We start from the raw sequence: 19,218 nt of genomic DNA, 5'->3' as shown, positions 1-19,218 counted from the left end.
TGACAATTACCCAGAATTCACGATTTGCCCACTCTATCATGATCGTCATTTTGTGTGCTCTTTGGCAGGAGCATTTGACCTGGCCAGAGGTGGATTAATTCAAGTTGGCTTAGGCCCAGACTAATAAATACAAAAAGATGAATCAATTTAAGGACTTGCCTTAGGAATATGACTTTACAAACTGCTAATAACAGGCAGTGTTGAACATATGCGAGCGGAACGGCGCGATACGTGTTTTCTGCGCGCACATCCTTTTATACGGGCTTGTGATAGTTTTGGGGGGGGGGGGGACTTGAAAAATTTTGATCAAATTGAGGGGGGATTCGAATTTTTTTTAGGGTATTGAGAGGGGATCTGAAAAAAAATTCAATCGCGAATTATCCAGGCCCCCCCCCAATCGTTATTTGTGAACGCAGCCTAAAGATGACAAGAAAACTGCCTCAGAGTCGCACTAATATTTTCTAGAAGCATTTTAAAAATCTCAACTTTATTATGTTAGCAATAGTTTACTCAAAGGGTGATGACGGTACATATTTGGGGTTGAAAACCTCAATTTTGATTACGACCGAGACCCGTGCGAGCGCCGACGACACCGGATCCGGAGAGCATGTTTTGATGTGTGCAACCTTTAAACTTTGACCCTGACTGACCTGAAATGGCAGAGGAGATTCCCGGCAACACGCTCAGTCAGGCTGCCGCGGCCGATGACTGTAAAATACGGAATGGCGCCAAAGAAATCGATATATTCAGGGACACATGGATTCGTTACCTAGGTAACTGAAAATTGATCATTTTGTGAAATAGTATTTCAACTTTGTACCTCAACATTTCGCGAATGCCGGCCGGCGTTCTGCCGTGTCCAGTGTGGGTTCACCTTAGCCCTGCGTACGATGCTGTATAGGTTCGCCTTTGCTTGACCCTGCGGGTATTGGCACGTGCCATGCTTGTATGAACAGTTTGCTTAATGTTGAGTGAATTTTCTTGATTTCTGCTCACCTTAGACCTACTTTCTAGCCGCAGCAAACCGTTTCAATATATCTATTCGTACTACGCATGGTGATTTTGAGATTGGACGGATACTTGAATGTTTGTCTCAATGTCTGTTTGTCCGAGTCGATGGGTTTGTACGGATACTTGTAAATGTTTGTCTGTTTGTCCGAGTCGATGGGACTCGGATCCACGTACATATCCCATATACATCCTGTAACGTCCAAAACGAAGTACTGAAAACACCCTACATCCAAACTGCTTTCAGCGTTGCTTGAGCTTGGATATAAAATTCCTAACTGGAATGGCAACGGATGATGAAGTTTCCTCAAATTTGATTGAGGTACCTTCTGAAGCATGTGTGATGTTTGCCCAATCAGAATTTTAGATTTGGCAATATTTTAGTAAGAAGTGCATATTTTAAGATGTTCATAGACGTACATGATAGGATTACTTGTACTCTTATACTGTTTCAGTATCCTTGATGATGTAAATTGTGAAATTTGCAGCATTATACATCATACTAATCAGTAGTTTCCAATAAAAAAATCACATATGTAAAATTCAGATGTGTTGAATGATGTGAGGTAGTAGCTATAAACTGATAGTATTGTTTTTCAGTTTGATTCCCAAAGTGCTGTGATTTCACATTTTGTCAATTTTATTTCATGCCTCTTCAAGATTGAGTTTTTTTATAACTCTATATCTATTTAAAATATAAAAATCAAGGCATATGTTGGCCTTTAGGCTCAATGTTGGTCAAAATTTCAAAGGAAACAAACGATTAGAAAATCACAGTGGTTGATAATATAACTGAATGATGTTGACCCTAAATCACTAATCAAATCTTTCAGATGTTCTGGTATCAGTGTTTATGTATAATGTACTGATATGTTTGTGCTTCTTTGCAGAGAAAGGAGATTATCACTTCTTTATCATGACTCCCCCTCGATCATTTGATATCCACCATTTTACTAATGATATTCTTTTATTCATAGCTTAAAGGGACAAAGTCGGCCATTTTTTCATGAATTTTGTTGTTCATGAATTTTTGGGTGACCATGCATATATTCGACCCCAGTTTTAGACAAATTAAATGAAACCATCGCAAAAATGAATTAATGGTCATTGTTCTTTGCCCGAACTCCACGGAGGAGGCATCATGGGCCAGTGGCTAGAGCAGTGGAGGCACGATCACAGGATAGTGAGTTCGAGCCCCGGCATGGCCATGGTGTTGTGTCCTTGAGCATGGCACTTTATTCCTCATTGCTTGTCCCCACCCAGGAGTGATGGGTACCTGGTAAGACAGTGGTTGTAATGTGTGCGTTTAGCTCTGCTGCGCTTATTGGCTGCACATGTGAGCTGTTGTTTGCTCCCCAGGGAGTTGAGTGGTATCATATTAGGTCCAGTGACCAGGGATAATAATAATTGTAAAGCACCTTGAGCACATGAACTTGTGGATTTGTGCGCTATATAAGAAACCATTATTATTTTTCCTGCGCCTAGAGCTCCCTTTTGAGATTTAGGCGCATTATAAATATTCTTTATTATTTATTATTATTATAATGCGGTTATTGTACTGGGTCATGGGTAGTTAATGTCTTGACCCACTAAAAACATGAAAAACTACTAGTTCCTGTCATTTTGCAATTCACAACAGTATGTAGAGTCTATCTGATGCATACAACACATTAAATTTATTGCATAGTTTTGATTTGTTTGCCAGTTTTCTGCTGATGCAAATTTAGTTTCTTGTAATTCAACTCATCAAAACATATTCATCCTTACTGAGGATGGTTAATGAACAGATCAATAAAATGAAACATTTGTGAACTAGATTGAAATGTTCTATTACAATTTTCAAGGATTGGACTGACATCCTTTGCCAGGCAGTTATTGAGCCATCTGTCATCTCTTTACAGCCTAGAGATAATTTTTTTTCTGTTTGACAGTTTTTGGCAATAACATCTGCTATTAGGATATTTTTTATTTCAGCCCACCTATTGTGGAGCTCAATAAACCCTTCTCCAGTCAATGGTTACCAGGAGAGTAAATTATGGTTTATGTATTTCTCTCATTCAGATCATACATCAGGGACAGCTATAATGAAGCTACATTCATGTAAAAAGTTATTTGCAAGTTTTTTTTTTTGGTGTAGGGACGGAAAATTGTCTCTTATATCAGGGGGCAGAGTAAGGGAAAGATGACAGCTATTTCCTGGAGGGGAAAGGAGTAAACTAGTTGGCGAGGAGGGAAACTTCCAAGTTGTAGCTGAGAAAGAGGGATGGACCACACTAGCAAATAGTTCTCACTTTTGGCAGGAGAAAATTACAGTGTTCAAAGGGTTAAAAGTGAGCCGATACATGGTGGATTGTATTACTTCCAGACTGTATCATTAAATACTGAACAGTTCAGAATGATTGCATTGATCTTGTATGTATGGAGCCTTTCACCAATAAATTATATACTTAATCTGTCATAAAAACGTCATTTGTAAAAGTTTTTCCCAAAAGCTGTATTTCCCTCTACCATATCATTCATGTAAAATTCTGACATGAAGACGTTCATCGATTCCGTCTTCCTTGATTTTTTTCAGGCTATGCAAATGAAGTTGGAGAAGCTTTCAGATCCATAGTTCCGGTGACGGTTGTGCGACTGAGCTATGTTGTGGCAGGCAGTTACGTGATTGGAGACTCCATTGAGAAAGGCAGCAGAGCAAATGAGGTCAGAGGTCATGACATGATAAAAACATCCACACCCCAAACAGTGATGGCGCTCTAAATGAGGCTTGCATGCTTACCACAGCCCAGACTAAACAAAATGTGGTAGTTCATCACTTATTTTGTGAATTAATGAAGAGAGATCCTGAATTATAATTTAATCATTAAATAATGCTCATGAATAATGTCACAAACAGTATCAGGGCAGTCACCAATGAACATTTACCACTGGACATTTCCTATCAAATAGCAGGGGCCTGGTGAGGGACAGGGTTAGGTCGAATGTCTAGACGTAGCAGTGTTGGAGTACATATACCTGCCCAGCATAAACCAACAAAAGCATGGTTCTGTGACCCCACCTACGATATCTGTCATCAATCAGCAACGTGCATGCATGCATGTGATAATCCCAAAAGTTTAACTCTTTGACCATCACTATTTTAGCATGAGTTAAGTGTTGGTGCTTTGCGAGATGTCTACAGTATGACTTGACACAAACTGTACCCTGAATGTTCAATGCGATCTTGCATGGTCACATTGCAAGCACTGGCACTCTGTATAAAGCTTACATCACAACCCTAGGTGACTTAATTGGCATGACAATGGCTCATCAATATGTCTGCCCCATGACACAATGACATACTTCCATTCAAGAAAAATTTATCTCATTTTGTTTGATAAACCAAGCTTCAAATAATATATTGGATTATGCTTTGGTTTTTAGATACACAAATGCAACTATGACAGAGTGCTGTGGAGGGACTGCATGACCCTAGGGATTCAGTCTATAATGTTATTGACCCTAGGGATTCAGTCTATAATGTTATTAAGCCATGGACCTCATTTTCATCACTTTGAAACAATATCCCTAATGAAGTGACTTAATAGTGTTTAGTTTCAATAATCAAAAAACGTTCCAGCAATTCTAAGTCCTTATTTAGTTCCTATCAGACAAAATCTTCAGTACATTATAGGTGAAGATGTTAGGCTCAGCATGATATTCAAGATACACACAATCACAGCGATGGCCAATCAAGTTGCCATGGGTGCAAAACTGTATGCTTTACTCAGGCACAGTGGATTAAAGCTTTGTGTACTTCCTACTCAATTTCAAGGTCGCACGAATTATTTGGATGTACCTGATTGGGACCCCAGGATTAATGGATTTGTAAATGCCTGAAATCAATGTCAATTGCATTATATGAACCACTCAAACATCAATCCACAGATAATCAAGGACCACACTTTGACACGCATATTCAGTCCTTTTCAGTCATTAACAGCAGTGAAACATTTTTTTGATTCCCCATAAAGTCTTAACTGTTACCAATTTTGTATTTTTCCCCCATGAATATACCATCAACAAAGTGCATGTAGATGCAAAGTTCATTGTTACTGTTGACGACTGAGTTCAGGTCCAGACATGCATGTGAGTTAATTGACAGGTGACAATGCCACTGATTGGATTGTGCAGGCTTCAGTGCCAACAAGCTGATGACCTGGGAGATCCCATTTGCTGTAGGGAGCAGATCCAGAAACTGTTACAGATACAAAGGGAACAAAATTATTGAAGAAAGTAGTTGTTATGAGTTAGAGGGACCTGGCTTTAACCTGTTCACCCCCAATTGCCTGTAAACAGGTCCACATTTACCATTGATAACAATTGGTTTGGGCCAAACCATGATGGTGAAAGGGTTAAGGGTGATAAAGCCACTCACATGTACATGTACGTAGTAGAAGAATATTGTAATCTCAATAGAAATTGTTAGAAGTATACATGTGCATATACAATGTGTAAGTTTACATAAGTGTCTGTCATTTTCTTGTGCCCATAAAGTTACAAACTTTCCAGTAAGCACTGAGCATGTATATAATAGATCTAATGTTGCAGTGCATCATGGGAAAATGGTGTACCTATATTCAAATGCAGTGAGTTGCAATTTAGCTGGGTCTTTTCTCATCTAAGAACTGTAGGATGACATTGCAGCCTATAATATGACTACAGTATAAAAAAATAGTTATTCTCTTTTAAGAGTATGAACAATCAATGATAATGCAAATTGCTGATCATGAAAAATTATTATGCAAAAGACAATCTAGTGACCTCCAATTCTCTTTTATCAATATATTGCACAACAAATAAGCATCATCATATCTAAAGATTAAACCAAAATACTGAGTGAGAAATATGAAAAATTCTGACAATTTATAACAGATGATATACTGTAGATTGTAATTATCAAAAAATTATTCGAAGTATTTCAATTTTTGTCCCTTCTAATATAAAAGGCAGAGCATTGCTGGTTGAAAAAGTATGTGTGACAGATTTTTATAAACAAATACAATAATGTGACCCAATTTTATTCACCCAAATAATGTACAAAATCCTGAGAAAAGTGCTATCGTTTTAATAGATTATAACCAGAAAAAACATCTGGTGACCTACTGTGTTCTTTTTTTGCACATTTTTCTTGGCAATGTATCTTTTCATGACAAAAAACAGTTAGATAAAAATTTAGTGCCTTTATCATCCTTAACATTCAAATGCCCTGTCACTAACTTACAAGGGAGATGAGTGAAATTACACCTGTGTAGGAGCTGGTAAGGACAGAAATGGCACACCTTATCATTGTTGAGATGATTCTCTTACATTTTACAAACATAGTAACCCAAATATTTCACAATGGGTTTTAAATAAGGTTTACAGCTAGGAAATAGAATCTAAAAATGTTTTTGCTACAGGTCGAACTGAGCCACCACCTAGAATATGAAATTACTGTAGAGAAAGTATAAACTTGTCTAGATACACCATTTGAAATGAATTAAAATATCAAAAACAATTACTGATAATTGAGAACTTTGTTGTCACACCTTCATGACTTTAACCTTTTGTTATTGTTACCAATAAACCTCCTTGAATACAAAAAAATCTGTCATCCAATGAAACTAAATATTCAAAATTTGGTGCAGCTAAACAGCACAGGGCCCAATCGTTATTTTGAAAACAGTCAGGTTTTTCTAGGCGGGCTTCTCAAGCTTTGTGAAGTGACTTGACCCCCTAAGATAATGATGATTTGTAAAACGTGTAGATGATAACCCATTGGTCTTCAGATTTTCCCCAACCTTTGCTTTGCATTTACAGATACAATGGAAAGACAAACCTGAAAGGAACAGAAAAATCTTCCATGCAGTGACAGACTGCTTGATATGGCAGGGACTGGCATCAGTAGCAATACCAGGATTCACCATCAACAGACTTTGTGCCTTGTCGCTCTTCATACTCAGGAAATCAACAAGTCTACCGTTAAACGCCAGGAAATGGACAACGACAGCCATTGGACTTTCAGCTATACCATTTATAATAAAACCAATCGACAGGTCAGTTAATGTGCAGTCAGCTACTTAGTTTAAATAATGATTGTGGCTTGTGATTGATGAATAATGATAAACAAAATCTAAGCCTTTTCATCAGTAAATCAGGACTTCCATGTGCCTATAAATTTCATTAAATTGAGTCAAGTCCTTTTGTCTACATTTAGATCTTGTTTAGACATTCCTTACCAGTGGTGTCTCCCTCAGTAACATAAGATGAAAACAGTAGATGTCTGTGTTTAATGTTGCTGATAATACTACCTAAATATACCCCTTCATCCCTGTTTCCAAGTAAAGACGTCCAACTTTGGCATATGAAACAAAAGGATTTACCAAAATACTCTACTGTAGAGTAGGAAGGACCTATTCATCCAATGACAGCCTAGCAGAGCAATTAATTCAACTATCTTCAATGGATATTATTAATTGATGTTTCTGTGATTAGTATTAAAGTTAAGATTTGCCTGTAAGCCCAGTGCAAATGTATTTACATTGTGACAAATTGAAGTTTGTTTTTTCTGTCAATCAAGACCTTCGCTAATTTATCTAATTGGGGATTTCCTTCCACGGAATGAGTTGTAATTGACAGGAAGACTAGAGGCTATTTGTTTCAATGTGTGTACATGTACCAATGGGCACACTGCAAAAAAATCTGAATATTGCTTTTCCTAAAGTCATTGACACCAATATCATTGACGGCTGTGTACGGATATAGTTGAATAGCTATGGTTGCCTATCACAGGTTCTTCATTATCAGATCCAGGGTGACATTGACTTTGTCTCTTTTGTGAATTCATTATATTTTCATGCAGTGACCTTTCAACAGTTATTTGCAGTGACCTTCTCCCATCCTAAATTCACTCAGTGTGAATTCATCTCACAAAGGTTCCATCGCAGATCAGATGTAAAGATAATTCGTCACAAGAAAAATTGCCCTAACACTTGCATCTGTGTATTATCAACTCATAACTTGGCCTTCACAGATTAACCAGTTTGTTATTGATATTTTTATCAGTCTAAATGAAAAATTTCAAATCAATACTATTTTTTAATACCATGCATTTAGTTTCCCTTTTCAAAAATAAAGGCTGTCACAGATTATGATGTTAAAACCTTTGGGTATTTTACTAAAAATTGAATGTGCATGGTTATGCCAAACACATGCTACAGTAACCAGACATGTTTGGACCATGTGATTTATCATGTAATGTTTTTACCCGATGTCTGTGTGTTTGATATAATGTGTTTCAAAGATTTAGATCAAGCCAGAATGTCTTTTATGATCGACCAGGACTGCGTATGAAGAAATATTATAAACAGAATTTGATGACAACAGTACGACCTGTGATTTTTTTGTCTTATTAGGAAATTGTAAATATCCATTGCTAATGCAGATTATGTTTTGCAGTCCCCTGGGGTCTCTTACCAACCATACTTTGTTTGTCAGTACACAAACGTACCTTTAGCTGGCAATTTTGCAGTTTTGCTTGGTCTCTCAATCCATTGTCTACATCATAAATCCCTGTGACAAGTTCTGTTAGATGATTTTACATATTGTCATCAGCTGTAATATATTGAAAGTTCTGGTTTTTTCACTGTTTTAGCTCTATTTGTCAATTTTAGTTTCTGGTTCTACTGCCAAAATTATGGCGAATACCAGGTGTTCAACTTCCAACACAGTCAATAATGTGCAACTGATTGTTGACCAAAAAAAATGTTTTAGTCCAGACTAGGATTCGTGTGTCAATGATAGCATTGCATATTGTACATCTTGCAATGGCTTTGCAGGGCTAAATACATGTACTCTAGCTCTGTATTTCAAAATACTGACTTTAAGGTAGTATGTACCTCGGCACAGATTTTCGGATGCTCAAATTTTTACAATTTCTTTCTGATCTACAACTTGTGTGTGTGTAAGGGGCTGGGGATTTTTAAAGCTCTTGAAGTAAGACAACCTTATAGTTTTTCGAAATTCAAAAATTTTATTTTTCCCCATAGAGTTAACACAGGGATAGCAGCCATTTTGAATTTCAAAGTCAGTACATGGAAGGTAATTTACTTCTCCAGTACCAAACTTTGCACACTGACCCCTGACTTTTATTCTTGATTAAGGAAGAGAATGGTTGAAAGTTTCATTGTGGAAAGTTTGAGCCAAAGTTAAGTCTTTCACTTTCAAGGTGCATACTACCTTAATAGACCAAGAAAATGTAATCCTTTCGGGAAAAAAATAGTGAAATTGTTATCAAAAGCTATTGTCCATAATGATGAATGACAATATCTGTGTGCAACTCAAGTGTGGAGATCTACAATATCATTACCAGTTGAATGGAATGTAGCCATTGAATCCAATACATGGCAGTGAAATGTTTGTTGAAAGTAATTGATACATGACATACACTCATCATAGTGGTCAAATTGCTTTTCCTTGGGGACCTGGTGTGTGTAATACATTTAAAGGCAGGGGGAAACGTAGAGCCGACCGATTTAAAAAGTCCTTGAGCATTCACTTAACAATCAGCAAAACCAAGATAAAAGTTGAAAGCGATTAATCAGGCAAGAAGGGCTTGTTTGTTGAGTAATTACTTTGAATTACTGTGAAAAGATAAAAGGCGGACACAATTTAAGGGTAGACGACCTCCTGCAGTTGCTGTGATATTCAAAATGGCAGACATATAGCTGTGATCGCTGCCAAGCAGTCGTGTTCCAGAGACGCCCATCTCTGGCATAATAGAAACCCTATTACGGTCTTTACAAGTACATAGCCTTCAAGGTACAAACATTCCTGTTCAATTTCTTTGATAGTAATATGTGATGTTTTCAAACACATACAAAAGATTGAACAGACAGACTCACAAAACAGGGACACCGTACAAGGGAAATGAAGATGGTCTAACCTGCCCGTGGCAATGACTGTTACGCCTTGATTTAAATTCAGTGAAAGTATCAGGTAATTGGAGTCAAGACGCTCCAGACGCAAAATCCATTAGTGCAAATGGCATTCCAAGGATAAGAAGAACATTAGAATCTTACAACAAGATGTACAGTGAAGATAAAGAAATAGCTTTGAAAAAAGGACTGTGACACTAATTGCTTTGGTCTTAGTGCTATCTTGTCAAGTAAATTAATGTAATACACTCCTCAAAACAGGAAGTTTTAAACTTTTGCACAAACTTTCCTCCAGGCAACTTTTAAACTATTTTCTTTTTCCATCAAGAATTACGATGTCAAATGTAAAATTCAGGGCCAAAATTTAGAATTACGGAAAAAAATTACAGACAATGTCTTGATATTTGAAATTCTGGAAGGCAGCTCTAACCTACATGTAAGTTGACTCTTATGGGAAAAATTAAAATGGATTTTTCACAAAAAACCAAGACAGTTAAAACTCAATGAACTCCACAGGCTTCAAGACATTGCATTCTCTTGAAATGTTGTTATAAAAAAATAGAGTACTGATAGTAAGGCTTGGTGGTATGATGTTATTCTGTAGTCAATCAGATCAGTTGCAAACATCATACAATCATAACTTATGATTCTGTGAATCATGATAATAGTCAATTATGATAAAGACATCTCATGCGAAATTTGATTACTTTCTCCAGGAAGGGAAAGAGGTATGTCAGACCTATTTTGGTTTGCAGTATCATGGGGCAGTGGTTAGGGTACCGGACTCACTATCGGAGGATCAGACGCGACAAGTCCAGAGTAATGGACTCACTGTTGGAGTGTTGGAGGATAGTGAATTCAAAACTCTAGCACAGTGTTGTGCCCCTGAGCAAGGCACTTTACTTCTCATTACTCCATTGGGTAGTGGGTTATGGATACCTCATCCTGTAATTGGACATTTGCCTGTTAGATGATGGATGGATAAATAAATAAACATAAAATAAAATAAACAAAAGAATAAAAAAATAAGAATGATATATTTGCTAACCGTTAAACACAAACTACATGTACACTACTGATAACACATGTTATGAAGTTATACATGTAAATTACACTTCTCACACATGTAGTCTGTCCAATGAGTTCAGAAAATAAAAATGCAACAGGGTATAAGTGTTTGTCAGAATATCCTAAAAAGCATGTTGTAAACTTCTTCAAGATAGTACATGTAGACTGCATGAACAAAGTGATGGAAGTTCATTCATATTTTGAACAGTTCACATGTAAATTCGGCAACAGTACCTGGTATGTGCTTCAAGGCCAGGTTTGATGGAGGAACTATGCTGAAGATGGTGGGAAATGAATTTTTCAGTCGTAGTTTTTTCCGGATAAGGAAAGGAGTCGGTACGAAAAATGAAGAAATGAAATTGTACATGTCAGAAAGATTTTTCCATGGTTTTTGAAGTTATGGAAATGTTTTGAAAACCTGTTGACATTTCTACTGTTTCGTAATACCAGTATAATATGTCAGTGTTGCTTCACCCAAGTGGAACTCCATAAAGTGGAAGTATACTGTAACAGTATTGCACATACAGGCTTTCTGCCCTTTGTCCACCCTTTCTCCACCATGGTTTGGCCCTAACCTTTTGTTCTCAATGTTGATCATGGACCTGTTTATGGTCAGCTGTACAGTAACCAGAGTCATTGGTTTGCATTGTGGGATTTTTACTCATACGAATAAATAACATACCCCCTAAGATCGTATTACAGCTTAGCCTGTGCCTAGTATTCTCAATTCTTGCCTTCTTTATTTATTTATTATTTATTATTTATTTATTTATTTATTTATTTATTTATTTATTTATTTATTTATTTGTAGGTCGGTGGATTACATGATGGACCACACTCTGAGGAGACTACATGAATCAACTGATGATGAGAAGAAACTGATGCACCATGAAAGATAGCAGCTCACAACAAGGAGATGATTAACAAATGTCCAGACAACTTTTTATTGCTGCTTGCTCTAATTTATTTTTAAATTGAACTCTGAAGTTGTTTTCCTCAGGGTGAATTTTACATCTTGTATTTTATTTGCGTGTGTGTGTGTTTACAATTGTAATATCAGACAGTTCTTTTGGTTAAATATGAGCAATAAACTACCGTACACTAGAGTACAGTGTATTTGAGAAATAAATTGCGTTTGTTGTTTTCACTGCTAAATTCAGCTCGCATGAGAATTGAACAATCTTACCATTAATTATTCCACAAAGGATAGGTTATGAAGGAAAGCAGTCTCAGTGAGGCCCAGTGATGTGAACAAGAGCTCAATTCTATAATATGATGTGTAAAGCAGGTCATGCTTTTTGCATTGTAGCCCATTTAAGAAGTTTCAGCCTTCAATCCCTTCTTGATAACTTTGTGTCAGGTTTCATGAGCATGCAAACTGAAAAAGGGCCATAGTTTTGTCCATCAACTTGGCTATGCCTTCCAGGGTCTGTAGTTGGCAAAAGTTTTGTGCCTCGATATTCAAAAACTTAAAATTTTGCTCAAACTTTCCATTGGGAAACTTAGAACATTCCCTTTTGGAATCAAGAATAAAATTCAAATGTAACAATGTAAATTCTGGTTCTTGAGAAACAAATTGACTTTACTGATATTTGAAATTCAAAATGGCCATCATCCCTGTGTTAACGGCACTTTTCACAATCCCTAGGATCACCTTTGTTCTAGTCTGTGAGAGGATTATGGAGATGTGATAGCCTTTTGTTTACCATTGAAATTGTAATCTGTTTTGTAAATTTTCTGATGAGACAATTTGGTGCCAACACAGGCCTTTAACTCACAGTGTAGTGGAGAGACTGTGTCGGTTTACACATTTGCGCTGCACAGATATCGAAAATGTACAGATACTTTCCCGAAATTTGACTTATTTTATAACAAGAGTAGAACAAAACCAAAAGTGTTGAAGATACTCTTCAGATGCTTGATTCGCAAGTTTGCAAAAGTCATATTATACTTACAGAAAATAGTCGCGACAGTCTTCTCTTCAAAGAAATATGTTCTTCAACACCACGTTTCTTATGATCGGTGATGGTACATTTTATTATTTCTGTTAATAATCTTTTATAGGTTAATGCACCACGGTGTTAATTTCAGATTAATTCAACGATTTCAAACCGTAATTATTTTTTTAGTGAGAGTGCTTTTAGTAGTTCTGTAGACGAAACGATCGGTAATAGCAGTGTATCTTAGCAATGGCACGACGTCTACGCTATCGTTTAGCTGCAGCGATTGTACAGTTGCAGCCCGCGCCCGGGCCCCGGGTAGGCCTAATTCGGAACGTAATAAAGCCGTCAGTTGCAGCGGCGTCGTGCTGTACCTTTGTCATTACTGTTGAAGTACATCTGTTATTGCTACAAGCATCGCGGGCCGCTTCATGAAATGTTTCTCAGTCTGCTCAGTGTACAGGTCTCGCCGTTATATTCAGTTACGTATAATCTGTTGTTTGCATGTCAACACATTGGCCTGTTTACAACCTCCTGTGCACACTAATGGTGACCGTAATAGACATAAACACTCTATCCCGCCCGTGAATGTCAAAGGTTAACAGGATTAACTTGATCCCGGGTATCAAGTCCCTGGCCTTTAAAGATCCATCAGCTGTAACTTTGGTCATTTTTTTATTTTGTTTGTTTCTGTGTATCATCTGCAGTTTCTGGTTTGAATCCCTGTACCATGGAGAAATTCCTAATATTTAGCTCATAAATATACCCTATATGAGTATAATCTTCATTGTCATTGTTTAAATTTTGTATCAGGTCCGGACTAGAATACATTTATCAACAATAACAATGGTGATTTCACATATACAGGCTGTGTTGGCAAGCAAGACACCGGGCATTGGTCATGATGATCGGATTATAGTAAAATTCTGTAGTTGATACATTGAAACAGAGTGGTGAAAATTAGTCATTAGTTACAGCTAGTGTCCCTTTAACTATGTGGGCAAATTAAATTTTCAATTTTAACAAAAATAAGCCAGTGAAAACCATATTTACTCCATGAGTTTCAATACTAGCTCCTATAAGTGATATTATTGTACATATCTATCTCCAGTAATGTTGCACTTCACCATGAATAAATGTGGAGCAGATGTGATGATACCCAACAAACCTGTTGTTGCCCAGAGAGAGAGATTCTGTGCAGGCTTCTACAAAACGTAGAGAACTGCTGAACTGTTTTCGTAGTGTGTGAGTTGTGTGTGTGTGTGTGTGTGTGTGTGTGAGAGAGAGAGAGAGAGAGAGAGAGAGAGAGAGAGAGAGAGAGAGAGATCACACTGTGTATGATACTGCACAAAGTACTGAACTTTTTTGCCTTGTCACGTCCTCATCACAGCCAGACCACAGTCACCTGTGTTCTATTCCGTTCTGGAACCTGTGCGCCCCATAGCAGCCATAGCACACGTCTACGGGACGCATAGGCGCACTGGGGCGGAATAGAACACAGGTGACTGTGGCCAGACATACAAAAGTGCTGTGCCCACGAGGGTCAAATTTGTAATACAAACATCACTTCAACAGCTGCAGTTAGCAGCATGCCAACTACATATGTGGCCGACTCTTCGTTAAAAAGATACCTAATTTGGCATTTTTACGGCACGGCTGTAAATAATGGTAACATGTGGAAATATTTACCTGGGTTATTTGCCGTGGCAGTACCAGTTTTCAAGGGTGTTCTTTGACGTCCTTGCAACAATCATCTAAAGATGGACTTTGATATTTCTAGAAGATAATATCATTTTGTCACACTGCATGGGAAATTAACATTGCTGTGTGTCTTTGTGTTCACTATCCCACAAGGTTTCTAAAGAAAAGTTCTAATGGACGCGGTTGCTTTCAAATACTTCAAAATGTAAGTTTTCCAACTTTTCGCCTTGGGTTCAACAGATAAATTTTGAAAGATCGACAAGAATGGAGAAGAGTGGGCCAAAATAGGATAATTCTAGAAATCAAGGCAATCTTTTAGGGAGGTTTATTGCTAATAACAAGGGGAAGCCCCCCCCCCCCCCCTAAGTAAACCCAATTGTTTTCGTAAGCAAGAATGGGTTCAATGTTCACCTAGTGCATTGACCGACTATGTAATGAAGTTTATGAAGTATAAAGAGAAGAATTATATATTATAGCCCAAACATGGGACTATGTGCCCGAGGGTAGGTGACCATTTGCCCGACGTAAGGAGGGCAAATGGTCTCCTGCCCCGAGGGTACATAGTCCCTTGTTTGGGCTATAATGTTTTTATTACATGCCTCTCTTACTCAGTTTGCACCAAAAATATTTACGTTTATTGGTAAATTACAGTCAAATGCTTTATTTTCATTTTAGACGAAAAACGGTTGAAAATAGAACGATTTTCATCATCGAATGGCGCATTGATATATTTAACTTCCGTTATGCGGTTTATCAATATTTTCTTGCGAAATTTTCCAAAACCGGATTTTCTGTGCAAAACATGAAATTTTCAAGTTGAAAATAGTTCCGGTTTCACTTTCAGTCCAGTGATGACTATGCGGCCCCGACGTCATCGGCGAGTTACCATTGAATCCTATGGAGCGCGCGACGTTCGATATACGAGGCATGTAATAAATCAAATTACTGCTTAGGGCAGAGTTCCCGGCATACTTAATGACGACCCGATCACTGGTCGTGCGGCATTTGATCACCAAATGTAGAAATTGAAAGTGGCATATATGATTATTGTTAGCTGGAGGCATTTCGCCTTCTCGCTGCAAACATGCTATGGTGCTTCTAGTAGTGTCCACCTCTGACCCATGCAATATCTTCACAGCGCTGATCGCCATTGTATAATTTTTACTAAATATAGCAACGCCATGCGCGATATTTGCTACTGCCGGCTAAAAGCTGGACAAATTTTGACATGTTATTTTTGTAGTTTCAATGATGAACAATATCGAGTGATCGCAAAGATCCAAATTCGTCGGGTGTCTTGTCAAAATATTCGGACAAATAGTCATGGTTTCAAATTAATGATATGACTCTGACGTCATTATGAGCCACTGCCTTTACTCATGCAATACTTGAATGCCTCGATTCCTGTTTCCATATGAGGGTTGGATAAACATGAAAGAGTGCGGATATTCAGACGTTTTAGAATTTGTCCTGTTATTTTTTATCTTATCTGGCTTAATTTCAGCATGTGAAAGAGTCTACTTATCCTAAATTGCAACCGGGTGAACAATATTGTCACGTTTTGTTGTTTTTAAAGTAAATTTGTCTCGACAAAATTAGTCAGTTGTGTGATGTGGAGGTTCTTTTATTTATCATTTGATATTTTCACGAGGGCGAGTGTCTTCGACCGAAAAGTGCATTTTATACATACGAAAGCCCGTAGTGGTGTACTCATAGAACAAAGAATGCTATCTTGAGACATAATCAAGCTCTTTTTCCGTTATCTATTTTTTTTATCTCGAGATAATCGAGTATGTTCTGTAATCTAATTTTATGTCGAGATCTTGAGATAAAAAGTTAACATAAAACGAACTAAATCATCTGGTTCGAGAAAATGGCAATTTTTTCATTAAAGGGACAAAGTCGGCCATTTTTTATGAATTTTGTTTGATACGAGAAACTACTTATATTGTTTGACATGTTGAAAGATACTGAATGAATGGGTGACCATGCATATATTCGACCCCGGTTTTAGACACGATACAAAAGCGGGGTCGAAAATATGCATGGTCACCCATTTATTCAGTATCTTTCAACATGTCAAACAATATAAGAAGTATCTTGCATCAAACAAAATTCATGAAAAATGGCCGACTTTGTCCCTTTAAGATGCCGACAACATTACTCTACATGAATTCAGTTTGGTTCTCAGGCCATGGACATAATATGATTGGAAGTCTTGTTTGAGTGACGGTATGATTAGGTATATTCGTAAATACTTTAATAGAACGCCACCATAGATGTAGACCATGAAGACGGTGAGTGGTCAGAAATATGGCGCGGAATGCTACAAGTACAGTCGTTCTACTTCTGCTCGATATTGTGAAAGCGCTAGGGAAGTTTTTTACCAGATTTGAATTACCATGTACAGCAGAATATACAAACGATACCGGTACGCAATGAAGTCAGAGCAATATTTTAGAACAAGTGGTTTGTTTATGCAGGTGTTTACGCCGTATGTGATCAATCATGAATATATATGATACTCTTCATAATACTTGACTTCTGTTTTCAAGTTTCAATAATGATATTTGGAAAGAAGTAGTACAGTCACAACGGCCGTCTTACCTCCTTTGTGACATTCAACAAAACCTGTATTTAAAATACCGGATTCAACGCAAAAGCATTACTTTCTTTGAACACACCAGAGTTACAGTTACCACACAATTTTTAAAGTTTACTGGGAACATATAGAAAAAAGTGATTCATATGGAAAATCTGTCAGGAAAGATTTTCCTTATCATTGAATTTTACTAAAACACAATGTAATATCAGTAGTCACCACTGTTGGTTTCCCTGTTTGCATCATCATTCCATTACCAACTTAGAAAGACAAGCAATTTCCTTTAAAAATCTGTTAACATTTTTGCTTTTTATTTTAAAACTTAACATATTTTGTCGGCAGTTGATGCACAAGTCACGGTTAGTTTTCTGTAATCTAACATTTTTTATGTCGAGACACTGAAGTTCGCTTTCTGTAATCTAATTAGTCCCCACGGACACCGTCCGGGGGGGGGGGGCCTCAGGTATGTTAATGCATGGGCATAGGCTTACATACATGTAAAATCAGTTTGAACATACTTTTTTAATCAGACCTGGTCAGAAAATTGTGAAAATTGCCAAAAATATGTTTCGCATTTGATTAAGTTGAAATTTATGTAAAATGGGATGGGAACTTGTGTTAGAACTAGTGGCAGATGCAAAATTATTGAATTTTGAATAACTTTTCTTCACAAAAAACAATAAATACAATATTTTTGACGTTTTATATGAATATTTTGAATATCAGAAAGAAGTATAGATAGAATTTCATGAGTGCCATGTATTTTTGAAAGAATACGATAGATGTTGTTTCCAAAAGTGCAAAGAAAATCAAGGAAATTTAACGGCTTACGGTTGGAATATTAAAATTAATAAAGACGTAAATTTTGGCGGGAAAATATCAGATTTGGTCACGTGACTCAACTCGTCAAGATTTAGGCAGACACTTTTTTTAAAGAATTTAATAATTCCAATAATTAGGCCAAATATCAATCAAATCTGGTGGTTTTTCAAGATAATTGATCATTTTTAGCTCACGTGTGTAAACACGTGGGCTATTGTCATAGCGATGTCTGTCTGTCTGTCCGTGTGTGTGTGTGTGTGTGTTAGTGTGTGTGTGTGTGTGTGTGTGTCTGTCTGTCTGTTTACACGATAACTCAAAAACGCCTGAACGGATTCAGGTCAGATTTGGTACACAGGTACCATGTGGTACTTGCAAGTACTGATTAGATTTTGGTTAGTGTGGCTTGCATATTAATGAAGTTATGCAATATCGAATTTTTCCATACAATGGTTTCCCTATGGAGACGGTAATGACAGTGTAGACATATATCAAGAAATACTGCACAAAATTTCAAGAAACTTTTCACAGATGACAATCTAAGAACATTATGATGATACTGTGAGTGTCATGTCAATTATCTTCTCATTTGCATATTTAATGAACTTTTGTTATTAGTGAGATAACTCTGAAATTCCTGCACCAAACTTGATGATACTTGCAACAAATATTGATCTAATATATATCTAATTATAGTTAGAAGCATTAGGCAGTGTCAAGTTAATAAATAGCTTATTTGCATATTTTATGAAGGTTTGTAATTAGTCATATAACTCCGATATACCATCACCAAATGTGATGAAATTTGCTGCAGATACTGATCCGACTGATATCTAACTGTAGTGTAAAGCATTTAGTAGTGTAGAATTAATTAAGGGTTCATTTGCATATTTAATGAACTTTGTAATTAGGTATATAACTCTGAAATTACAGCACCCAAGTCAGTGAAATTGGGTACAGATATTGTTTTGATAAATATCTAATTGAACTGAGAAGCATTGGCAGTGTCAAGTTAACAAATAGGTCATTTGCATATTTTATGAAGTTTAGTAATTAGTGGTATAACTCCAAAATAACTGCACCAAATGTGATGAAACCTGCTGCAGATACTGATCCGACAGAT

At 37.0% G+C, this 19,218-nt stretch overlaps 2 protein-coding genes across 2 annotated transcripts in view; one reads left to right on the top strand and one right to left on the bottom strand.

The window, feature by feature from the left end:
- Positions 1–19,218, bottom strand: part of LOC139120482 (insulin-like growth factor-binding protein 7) — a 200,108-nt gene that overhangs the window by 65,818 nt on the left and 115,072 nt on the right. The window lies entirely within an intron of this gene.
- Positions 641–12,152, top strand: LOC139120476 (mitochondrial fission process protein 1-like). Its single transcript, XM_070684929.1, has 4 exons — positions 641–773; positions 3,584–3,711; positions 6,850–7,085; positions 11,845–12,152. Exons 1-4 carry the CDS (start codon positions 656–658, stop codon positions 11,930–11,932), a joined length of 570 nt encoding a protein of 189 aa, XP_070541030.1. The 5' UTR covers positions 641–655; the 3' UTR covers positions 11,933–12,152.

Source organism: Ptychodera flava, chromosome 20, assembly GCF_041260155.1.
Source record: "Ptychodera flava strain L36383 chromosome 20, AS_Pfla_20210202, whole genome shotgun sequence".
Taxonomy (NCBI): Eukaryota; Metazoa; Hemichordata; class Enteropneusta; family Ptychoderidae; genus Ptychodera; species Ptychodera flava.
The sequence above is the reverse complement of the archived record's forward strand: the minus strand, read 5'-3'. Positions and strand labels throughout refer to the sequence as shown.